Source organism: Stegostoma tigrinum, chromosome 11 (genome assembly GCF_030684315.1).
Source record: "Stegostoma tigrinum isolate sSteTig4 chromosome 11, sSteTig4.hap1, whole genome shotgun sequence".
NCBI classification, from domain to species: Eukaryota; Metazoa; Chordata; class Chondrichthyes; order Orectolobiformes; family Stegostomatidae; genus Stegostoma; species Stegostoma tigrinum.
In genome coordinates this window covers 16,530,028-16,542,445 of record NC_081364.1, presented here as the reverse complement: position 1 = coordinate 16,542,445, position 12,418 = coordinate 16,530,028, and the positions used below count along the sequence as shown (strand labels likewise).

The following is a 12,418-nucleotide window of genomic DNA, read 5'->3' as shown; positions in this document are numbered from 1 at the left end:
TCTTGCCTCTCCATCATCCTTGATCTCTACTACAAGCCATGATTTCATTGGGGAGTTCACCACAAGTTACAGAGAACTGTCCCGCGGTCAAAGTCAGTTCAATGTCTACGAGGTGAGAACAGTCTGTGTCTTTCGTAGAGCTATATACATACTGTAAGCACGACATAATGTTTGATACTGTTATGTATCTAATCCATGAATCTATTTGTTCAGATGACGTAGCTGTATTTGAAATGACACTGTCCTTATGTGGAAGAATCATTTCTATATATGGTGCCAAACTTTGCCAATTCTAAAACTAGAAAATGGGAGGACGAGGTGAAAGTATTGGTTAGAATCAAGGCTTAAATTATGACATGTTCTATGCCATTGATAAAAGTTCATATGACTTAAATTCTGCTGTTATAATAATGATTACCATTAGGAAATGCACAGGCACTCCTGATACCCAATCATTTGCATTTCACTGTGGAACTCCAGAAGTTACTATCAATGATCCCCTGCTCCTTCACAAAGTGCACTGCTATAATTCTTGCAAACGGAAATATTTTGGATTCACAGGAATTAATGTGAACAGGTACAAAGGGTGAAATGGTCTCCCAGTGTGCTGTATCATTCTTTAGTTACACAAGGGGTTAGTTTAACATGACTACTTCATCAATCCTTTAAAGGCCCCGTACTGAGGATGGACCTCAACATAAACACTGAGCTCAACTAGAATTTTTGAAAAAGTCGATAGAAAGATCAACCCAGAAAACCAACTAAAACAGACTACTAACTCCAAAACAACGTAACTATATGTCTATGAAATACAAAACCAATAGTCACACTGACAATGTTATCGAATATTTGTTTAACTCAAACTGCAAGTGTGCCCAGCATCAGGTCACTCTACTGCAAAGAGTAACAGCCTAAATATGCATAAAGGTATCAAAAATTTATTAAGAACGATATGGATACTGGAAGTTTGCGGGTTTTTTTCATGAGGAGAGACGAGGTCTGGTGTATAATTCCTCCACATACTTTGACCTTGAAAGTTTATCTGTTATGTAATTCTCAACATTTTGGGGTTTTGTTATTTTAGGCTGAAAGTTGTATAACTTTACAGGTGCAGATCCTCCCATTAAAAACTTAAACCCTAGTACATTATTTTGATATGAATCCCTCTACAATGCACATCTGCAACAGATCTAATAAGTTGATGTGCCTGACAAACCTATGGTAAATAATAGTGGATTTATAGAAAGAAAACCCAAAAGAACTCCAGATGCTGGAAATCAAAAAGAAAAACAGAAGTTGCTGGAAAGTCTCAGCAGGTCTGGCAGCATCTGTGGAGAGAAATCAGAGTTAATGTTTTGGGTCCAAAGACCTTTCTTCAGAACTCTTGGATTAGTAATATATTCCCCCAGTTACAAAACCATTGTGTTCAGCCTCTCAATAACTGGTTTGACTGCTGTTCCTTAACTACTGTGTCAGGCAGAGGTCAAACTCTTCATTGCCATGTTTACCTGTTTAATTTTTGCTTAACTGTCATCCTTCTGCCCTCTCAATCACAAAGACCATTTGCTTCCACTTCTGAGACATAACCATCTATCCACTGTTGAAACTCACTTTCTAATGTTTGCTACCTCCAGCCTCAACTGTTCCAATACTGCGCCCCAGCCTTCATTAACTGCAGCTTTTCTGAACCTCTACTGCCTGTAACTTTCTGCGCACCACATCACATATGACCCCTGTCCTTATTGAGCCATAATGCAACCGCTTGCAATACCCATGCACCATTTTAAATTAAAAATTCTCATTCCTAGTGTTTAATGCCTTCTGTGGCCCTGAACCTCATCATCTTTGTAGCCTGTTACAACTGCTCTCCTCTGTGTACTCACTGGTTCCATTAACTCAGAAGCCTTGCACATTCTCCACTCTCTTCAGTCCACATTGACAGCTGCACTTTTAACAACCTAGGTCCTTCACTCTGGAATTCCCTCCCTAAACTACTCTCTACCTCAGTCCTGCTTTCAAACCCTCTTTGGTGTTTGTAATGGCCCAAAGAATCTCACAGAACCATAACAGAAAATAAAACTGCCCATTGGGCCATTTTTCAACATTAACATTCCTATTAAAATATAGACTGAGATAGTGTTTTCTGCTGTTGGCAGCAATCAATGTCCGAAACTAATCATCTCTTCTCTAGGAGGATAATGACAGCCCTTTAAAAGGACCATAAAGTTCAAGAGGCTAATGTGACTGACTACTTAATAGTTATAATGGTGTTTTATGAATAATACAGGAGGCAAATACCTACATAAATATATTAAAGCCCATTACTCTCACAGCATGAATTCTTAAGCTTTCAGTAAGTTGTAGTGCAGCTTCTCTAAGGGCAGTATGAAGATATCAGAGACTAAGGAAGGACAGAAAAGCTGGACTTGATTGTGGTAACTTATTTTCAGAACTGCTTGTGTTATGAGATGGACTGCAATGCAAGAGTATATATGTAGTAGTTTTGGCTAGCAGTTATCTTTCCTCCATGGCTGAAATTTGGACAAGATGGTTTAAGAAAGTTTCGGGCTAATAGTGGCTGTTATTTATGGTCAGTGTAATAATTTAAAATAAAGAACTGCAGATTCCAGGAGATGCTGTAATGAAGTGTCAGGGGACTGAAAAAGTCAACTCTGTTTCTATCTCCGCAAACGCTGCCAGACCCACTGAGTTTCTCCAGCAATTTCTGTTTTTGCTTGTTTCAGAGTAATAATGAATGATGAATGATTTTATTGTCATAGGTAATTTACATGAGAAAATATAATGAAAAGCTTCCACTGTTGCCATGATCCAACACTATTTTGAATAGCTAAGAATAAAAAAAAGTAACTTGAAGAGAGCCCCTAACTGTTCCACCACCGCCAAAATTGAACCCAACCAACGTCAAAGTTTCCACTCCGCAGGCACCATCTTTCGATGCTGGGCCTATCTCACCAACGGCATCTCTACCAATGTAGTAGCCGATCCCAGGTAGCATGTTCGCCCCTCCACCAGCTGCTTCCTTGCCACTGTCTGCCAGAGTCTCACTGAGGCTACACTGTAATGCAGGGCGCTGTAAAATGAACCCAGAATCAATTCTACTGGGCCAGACCAGCATGAATGAGTGGCATCTGCTCCCCTCTCACCTTGAGGTCTTCACCTTACCTGAAAGCCTGAACAAGCTTGGTAATGGGGAACTCCTCCTGCTCCAGCCTTCACTTCGAGCAGCAGAAGTTCACCGAGTTCAGCACATGGGAGGTATTGTATACTGCAAACAAGCAGCTGTCAATCACCAGCCCAGTCCCGACACAGCCATGCGGGAGGCTGGCGGGTTTCTGGACATTGATCACTTTGGGTTTGACTTTCTCCCCTGCCATCGCTGCTGGTGGTCTTAATGCTTAAAGCCCTTCCCTCATTCCCTCCAAGCAACCAAAAGAAAAAAGAATAAACAGAGAGAGAGAGCGAGTGGGTCCTTGCTGAGGAAAGCCAGCTGACCAATAAAATCGCCGATTCAATGAAAGTTAAATACTCTAAGCTCTGAACTGTTTCATTCTCCTTTACTTCTGGGAATTCCCCTTATTTACTACGGACAAGACTTCTTGCGATTTCAGCAGCATGATTAATGGGTGATAATCCTGGATCTTTTGCAAGTAAAAATCCTGCATGTTTTGCAAATAAAATGATTATTGATTCCATTAGTGACAGTCTTATGTGAATATTTTACTTTTCACAAGTAAGTGCACTGACTGACTTAATGCAAACCACATTAAACAATTCCATGAATTCTTTATTTGTTCATGGGACGTGACTGTTGCTGATTAGACCAGAATTTTTTGTTCATTGCTAGTAGCCCTGCAGAAGGCAATGATAAGTTGCCTTCTTGTGCTAATACAGTCCTTATGGTGTTTGGACAACCACAGGAAAGGGAGTTTCAGGATTTTTACCCAGTGACAATGAAGAAGCTATGGTATCGTTCCAAGTCAGGGTGGTGTACGACTTGGAAGGAAATGTGTAATTGGTGGTGCTTTCTACATCTCCTGCACTTGTCTTTTTAGCCTGTAGATGTTGTCAGTTTGGAAGGCACTGTCAAAGGAATCTTGGTGAATTGCTGGAGTACATCTTGCAGACGGTGCATACTGCTGCCACTGTGTGTCAGTAATGAAGGGGGTGAATGTTTCAGTTGGTGTTTGTGGTGCCAGTCAACTGGGCTGCTTTGTCATGGATGGTGTCAAGCTTCTTGAGTGTTATTGGAACTGCACCCATTCAGGCAAGTGGGGACTACTCCATCATACTCCTGACATGTGCCTTGTAGATAGCGTATGGTCATTGAGGAGCTAGGAACTGAGTTACTCACCACAGAATTCCCAGTGTCTGGCCTGCTCTTGTAGCCTCAGTATTTATACGGATGGTCCTGTTCAGTTTCTGGTCAATAATTAGTTGTTGACACCACTCCAGTTTTTTGGGTTCCTATGCCGTTTTGTTAAATCCCAACAGCTCAGCAAGAATACATAATCGTGAGGTCCATATTCAAATAACATTAGATTTGATTAACCACCTACAAACCTTCACATTACTCAATCCTCTTGAGCCAGTGCCAGCACCAGCTCTACAGATTTCTCAAAAGTATCCGATGGAATGCTCATGGTTAATTGCTGTTCATTTCACGAAAGATGATATTTGTAAGCTTATGAAGCAGAAATTGAGATAGGATACGAGGATTCACTGCTCCAGCTATTGGTTGTTCTTCAGATTGATGCCTCTGCTCTTAACAGGCATCGCTGAGAGGACTATAATCTAATATGTAAGAATAAACTGATTTAATATTTAAAACAAAATATTGATCCCACAGAGCAGAGATTTGTTGTGCCTGGGACAAACTGTTTTAACCTCTCTAGGATGGGGAATGTTCATGTTGTAGGAGTGGTCAATGGTCTTATGGCCTAACCAAGCACTTTATAATGAATATGTTCTTACAGGCGTCACTGGTGAAGAAATGATGGCTTTACACTCTTTAATTTGTTCACGCACAAGATATGAGCTGACTGGCTCACCATTTATTGACAGTGCCTAATTGTCCTGGAGAAATTAGATTCTTAGAACAGCTTGTACTGGACCCTACCAGGGAGGAGGCAATTCTGGATCTGGTGTTCTGCAATGAACCAGATTTGATCAGGGACCTCAAAGTAAAGGAGCCATTAGGAGGTAGTGACCATAATATGATAAGTTTTAGTCTGCAGTTTGAGAGGGAGAAGGGAGAATCGGAAGTGTCAGTATTGCAGTTGAATAAAGGGAACTATGGAGCTATGAGGGAGGAGCTGGCCAAAGTTCAATGGCACAATACCCTAGCAGGGATGGCAGTGGAACAACAATGGCAGGTATTTCTGGATATAATGCAGAAGGTGCAGGATCAGTTCATTCCAAAGAGGAAGAAAGATCCTAACGGGAGGCAGGGGTGGCCGTGGCTGATGAGGGAAGTTAAGGACTGTATAAAGATAAAAAAGAAGTATAACATAGCAAAGATGAGCGGGAAGCCGGAGGACTGGGAAGCTTTTAAAGAGCAACAGCAGATAACTAAAAAGGCAATACACAGAGAAAAAATGAGGCATGAAGGAAAACTGGCCAAAAATATAAAGGAGGATAGTAAAAGCTTTTTTAGGTATGTAAAAAGAAAAAAAATGGTTAAGACTAAAATTGGGCCCTTGAAGTCAGAAACAGGTGAATTTATTATGGGGAACAAGGAAATGGCAGAAGAGTTGAATAGGTACTTTGGATCTGTCTTCACTAGGGAAGACACAAGCAATCTCCCAGATGTTATAGTGGCTGAAGGACCTGGGGTAATGGATGAACTGAAGGGAATTTATATTAGGCAGGAAATGGTGTTGGATAGACTGTTAGGTCTAAAGGCTGATAAGTCCCCGGGACCTGATGGTCTGCATCCCAGGATACTTAAGGAAGTGACTCTAGAAATCATGGACGCATTGGTAATCATTTTCCAAGGTTCTATAGATTCAGGATCAGTTCCTGCGGACTGGAGGGTGGCTAATGTTGTCCCACTTTTCAAGAAAGGAGGGAGAGAGAAAACAGGGAATTATAGGCCGGTCAGCCTGACGTCAGTGGTAGGAAAGATGCTGGAGTCAATTATAAAAGATGAAATTGCAACTCATTTGGATAGCAGTAACAGGATAGGTCAGAGTCAGCATGGATTTACGAAGGGGAAATCATGCTTGACTAATCTTCTGGAATTTTTTTTGAGATGTATCTCTGAAGATGGACAAGGGAGAACCAGTGGATGTAGTGTACCTGGACTTTCAGAAAGTCTTTGAGAAAGTCCCGCGTAGGAGATTGGTGAACAAAATTAGGGCACATGGTATTGGGGGCAAAATACTGACTTGGATTGAAAATTGGCTGGCTGACAGGAAGCAAAGAGTAGTGGTAAACGGGTCTCTTTTGGAATGGCAGGTGGTGATCAGCGGAGTACCACAAGGTTCAGTGCTGGGACCGCAACTGTTTACGATACACATTAATAATATAGACGAAGGCATTAAAAGTAATATTAGCAAATTTGCTGATGACACATAGCTGGGTAGCAGTGTGAAATGTGAGGAGGATGTTATGAGAATACAGAGTGATTTGGGCAGGCTAGGTGAGTGGACGGATGCATGGCAGATGCAGTTTAATGTGGATAGATGTGTGGTTATCCACTTTGGTGGCAAGAACAGGAAGGTAAATTACTATCTCAATGGAGTCAAGCTAGGTAAAGGGGAAGTACAACAAGATCTAGATGTTCTTGTACATCAGTCAATGAAAGCAAGCATGCAGGTACAGCAGGCAGTGAAGAAAGCTAATGGCATGCTGGCCTTCATAACAATAGGAATTGAGTATAGGAGCAAGGAAGTCCTTCTGCAGCTGTATAGGGCCCTGGTGAGACTGCACCTGGAGTATTGTGTGCAGTTTTGGTCTCCAAATTTGAGGAAGGACATTCTTGCTATTGAGGGAGTGCAGCGTAGGTTCACGAGGTCAATTCCTGGAATGGCGGGACTATCATATGTTGAAGGATTGGAGCGACTGGGCTTGTATACACTTGAGCTTAGAAGGATGAGAGGGGATCTGATTGAGACATATAAGATTATTAAGGGATTGGACACTCTGGAGACAGGAAGCATGTTTCTGCTGATGGGTGAGTCCAGAACCAGAGGACAAAGTTTAAAAATAAGGGGTAGGCCATTTAGAACAGAGTTGAGGAAAAACTTCTTCACCCAGAGAGTGGTGGATGTATGGAATGCTGTGCCCCAGAAGGCAGAGGAGGCCAACTGTCCGGATACTGTCAAGAAAGAGATAGATAGACCTCTTAAAGATAGTGGAATCAAGGGTTATGGGGATAAGGCAGGAACAGGATATTGATTGTGGATGATCAGCCATGATCGTAATGAATGGTGGTGCTGGTTCGAAGGGCCAAGTGGCCTACTCCAGCACCTATTGTCTATTGTCTATTGTCTATTCAAATGGTGGTGAGCTTCCTTTTGAATAGCTGCAATCCATTTGGTATACAATCACCCAAAATGTCAATAGGGAAGATTTTGATTCAGCAACATTGAAGAAACAGTGATATATTTCCTAATGTGAGGATGGGTGGCTTGGGGTGAAACCCTCAGCTGATGGTGGTGTTCCCATTCATCTGTTGTCTTTGTCCTTATTGATTACGGAGGTGGGTTTGGGAGGTCCTGTTGAAGAAGCTTTGAGTTACTGCAGTGCATCATACAATCTGTACATAGTCTTACCACTGCATGTCAGTAGTGGAGGGAGTGAATGAAGAGTTAGAATAGACAGGGAATTGCATTCTGTGGGCCACAATTTCATAACCAGTGATTTAAGCACAGCTTCTTATTGAAAGTCTTTGACCCCCAAAGCCAGTCCCTATTGTTGGTGTGGCAACAATTTACACAGTGTGGTCTTGTAATGTTTTAATCACATGTAATACTCTAACTTCTTTCAAAAGAAGAATATTTGCCGACAAATGTGGCATCATGCCCATATCCTTACTGTTGTCATCTGTGCATAAATAGCCTTTTATTGTCTCTGTAGGTTTTAAATCCAAAGAAAAGAGGGAAAAAGAAGAAGTACATCAATTCTGGAACAGTGAGTACTATCCCAAATGAGTTACAAAAGCAGAATGAGGTATGGCAGTTCATTAGTGAAACATCTTAAAATCGAGAGGAAAAAAAGCATAAGAAATGTTGCCCTCCGTCTCTTGTTCACCTCTCTACAGCTTCTGTATCTACCAGCCTGATGTGATCTGGATCTACCACTCCTCTTCCACATCTGCATGTCTGTCCTTGGGTAATATCGTTCATAGACCTAGAGTTAACATATGTGTGTTAATGACATGCAGCGCAGCTTGTCCATTGCCTCCCTTAATCCATTTTAAATTGGAAGACAGCTTATCTACTCTTGGATGTGCTGGAAAGTCTTCAGTACCTGGGAGATTCAAGACATCACTCTTGGCGCTATAAGGAGCTCTGTTCCCTTGTAATCAATTCCATCCCTCTCTCCAGTCCATGTATCAGGCTGAAGAAAACTACCCACAGCCTCAGAATGGTATTCAAATCTCAACTGAGCTTTTGACCCCATATCCTTTCCATGGCAAAGACCAATTGCTTTCACAACTGTAAGGTTGTTCACCTCTATCTTACCACAGTTTGACTGCTGGTGCAAGCCTTTCCCATGCCTTTGTTACCTTTGTTTAACTATTCCAATGTTTCTCTGGTCAGTCTCCTTCAAAACATCACTGACTGTACCTTATCTTGCAGTATGTCCCATGACTCTGCTAAGGTATTTTAGTTCCTAGCGCCAAGTCTTAAATTTGAAATACCCTCTGCATACTTAGGTAATTTCATGACCACAATCCTCCCTTGCGTATCTACATAATCCAACCAGCTCTACAACCTCATGAGGGGAAATAGGTTGCCTGGAGGTTTGGATGAACAAAGGTAATTCAAGTAAAAGGATGCTAGAGTGGTGAGAAATACTGACTTGAACCGGCTGAATCAAGTGAGGAGCCAAGATTTCCATGATTTAGATTCCATGCAATTCTATGGTATACAAGTAATATGCAAATGTACATTATTAAGCTACAGGTATGCCCAGCATTTTGATTCTTAAGTAAACCCATCATATATAGCATGGAGCATTTAGACATTACTGAAAGCTCAGCATTTGTATTCTGAGAGGAACCTTGAGCATGGGGGACCCTGCTTCAAAAACAAGTTAACTTTTGACACATTGTTTGTTTTATTTTTGAATCCATTGCAGTTCTATCTTTCAAGTACATAATAATTTTTGTCAAAAGCTGTACAGGTATTTTAAATCAGAGAATTGTCCCAGGAACTCTTATACTACTTTATAATGAAGAATGCACGAAGACATGCCAGGAGCATCAACACACATATCTGAAACTGAAGTGCCAATCTGGTATAACTATAACACAGGGCTATTTGCATGCCAAATAGCAGAAGCAGCATGCAATGCAGCTAACCAATTCCACAACCTACAGGCCACATCTAAGCTTTGGGGTCCTGCCACATCCAGTCATGTAAGGTGGTGGTAGAGAACCAAACAACTAACAGGAGATGGGATCTCCACAAATATCTCCAACCTCAATAATGATGGACTGCTGCACAACAGTGCAAAAGATAAGGCTTAATCATTTTCATCCCTCTTCATCCAGGAGTGCAAAGTGGTGATCCATCCTGTGAAGCTGGAGTATTAGGAATTGCTTTTTTTCAATGAATTTGATTCATCCCATGTGATATCAAGAAACAGCTGAAGACAGTGGATACATCAATAGTACTGAAGACTTTTGTTCCTGTAATAGTTGCCCTGCCAAAGCCAAGCTGTTCCAGTGTATCTACAACACTGACACCGACCTGACAAGGTGGAAAATTGCTCGGTTATGCCCTGTGCTCAGAAAGCAGCGCAAATTGAACCACACCCCATCAGTCTATTCTTGATCAATAATCCTTTCAAGCACCACTGCTCACTGTCACTCAGTTTGGTTTCCACCAAGACCAGACTCCAAAGGCGAGGGAAGAGTGACTGTCCTTCGTATGAAGATTGCATTCAATCAGTATGGTAACAAGAAGCTCTAGCAAAACTGGAGTCGGTGGGAAATGTGAGGAAAATTCCCCACTGATTGGAGCCATGCCTCGCACAAAGGAAGATGATTTTAGTCGTTCATCTCAGCCCTAGGGCATTACTGCATTAGTCCCCCAGGGTAGTTTTCTAGGCCCAACCATCTTCAGCTGCTTCATCTATGATTTTCTGTCCTTTATGAAGTCAGTTAGAGTCTAACAGTGGTTATGGGAATGTTTGCTGACAATTGGACGATGTTCATCGCCATTCATAACCTTTCAGATACTGGAGCAATCCATGTTCAAATGCAGTAAGACCTGAACAATATCAAGGTTTGGACTGAAAAGTGACAAGTAACATCAGTGCCATACAAGTGCCAGGCAATGACCATCGCCAATGTATTATAATACTCACCTCAGGGTAAATCAGCTTTAGAGGAAGATTGCATTTTTTTTTAATGAAATGAGGTGCATTGGACATTTTTAACTTGTAATTCCAGAATGTGTTTTTTCAAAAGAGGCTTGATAGCTGAAAATAGGTATTGCTCCAGTGACAATCTAGGAAGAGAAAGAGAGAGACAGAGCGACCGGTAGAATGTCACTCTTACGGGTACAAAGAGAATTCCAAATAGTTGTCCTTTAAAGTTTGGGGAGCGGGTGATCTTTTGTGACCGCAAAAATAACAATAGGCTGATACCCTGCTTCTCCTAAAAAGGGAAGCACGACAACAAAAGGACTCTCTTTCTCCCTGAATGCTGGAATTCAATCGTGGTCAAAAAGAATCAGAACTACAGAATCTCAACCAATCTGCAAACCTAAGGATTGTGAAATTGACTGTTCAACAATCAAAGTCAACACTACCTCTACAGCAATAGCTGTAGCCACCTGCTCTTTGCGAACAATAACTGATCTGTAGTTTCTTTCCTTTTGTCTTTTTGATTTGCCTCTTATTTCAAATGCTATACCTCACCTGGGATAGTCCACTAGAAATCAAAGCCTGGTCTTCCTGAAGTCATCAAAAATTGAAAATAGCTAAAACGATGCAGAATGCCCCAAATTACTGCTCCTTCATACCCAATTTGACAACAAATGTACCAGATTTCTACACTTAAGAATTATTATTTTTTACAATTACATAAATTTGAGCTGCCGTTGTTATATAACTCTACCAGATAAAACACTAACCACCTAATTCAACACATACACACGTACGCACGTATATACACACACACACACACACACACACACACGCACACATGCACACACGTACACACGCACACACGTGCACACGAACACACATATGTATACACATATGCACAATGGATAGAGGTAAAGACTGGTCACTTTAGTAGGATTTATGGAGATAATGCTTATGCTAATCAAAACGTTGCTTTTTGATACTCCTCCATATATTTGTGTCTGATTGCCAGGGGCACAAGTTGACTGAGTCCACTTTTAAAAGTCTGTGACTTATCAATTAAAAACTACACTTTACAGTCTCTGAAAAGTAAACAAGACTGGCTATATTTAGGCTTAAGATTTTTTTTACTACAAGGCAAAGGAATCTAGAGAAGGAGTACAACTTCCTGATTTTCTGTTCTAGGACATGAAAAATCTACACAGGGGTCATGATTCCATACAGTCTTCTTCCTTATCATGAAAGAATACATAATAATGCTTTCTATGTTACTAGACCTGTATTACTGTGAAAACCATTCATACTGACAGGTTATCTCTTTTTCCCACTAGGTGACTCTTCTTTCTTTCAAAGTAGAATCTGATTTCACATTTTTGGATTACATTAAAGGCGGGTATGGATCAACCACATTAGTTAATACGTAGGCTGTGTAATCATTTGTCCTTTTGGTCAAAAATAAGTTACGCCTTCAGTCATTCTACCTGTGTTGAACATCCTTGTCACTAACTCTCTTTCAGAACTCAGCTAAATTTCACTGTGGCAATAGATTTCACCGCATCTAATGGTGAGTTTGAAAGAGAAATTGAAGTTGCACACTTCAGCAGTGCCTTCTTTTATTCATTAATGTTGTGTGGCCATTACTGGTGGGAATTGCATTTATTGCCTATCTCTAATTATTCTTGGGAAGCTGGTGGTGAACTTCTCTGTTGAATGTAATTAATAGGTTTGGTCAGAGCCTAGTCAATTATGTTGCAATGGGCCTGTAGCCACAGACTCGACCAGATAAGGAGAACAGATTTCCTTCCCTAAGAGGGATTTGTGATCCAGGTGGGAATTTATAATCGTGGAACCTTAA

General features: G+C 41.1%; 1 protein-coding gene across 3 annotated transcripts in view; it reads left to right on the top strand.

The window, feature by feature from the left end:
* LOC125460536 (copine-9-like) overlaps positions 1-12,418 on the top strand; it is a 428,858-nt gene that overhangs the window by 364,589 nt on the left and 51,851 nt on the right. For all 3 annotated transcript variants that reach the window (XM_059649788.1, XM_059649789.1, XM_048548086.2), the window contains 4 exons: positions 37-112; positions 8,101-8,154; positions 11,895-11,956; positions 12,081-12,127. In XM_059649788.1, the coding sequence (XP_059505771.1) occupies positions 37-112; positions 8,101-8,154; positions 11,895-11,956; positions 12,081-12,127 (239 nt within the window). The remainder of the gene's footprint in view (positions 1-36; positions 113-8,100; positions 8,155-11,894; positions 11,957-12,080; positions 12,128-12,418) is intronic.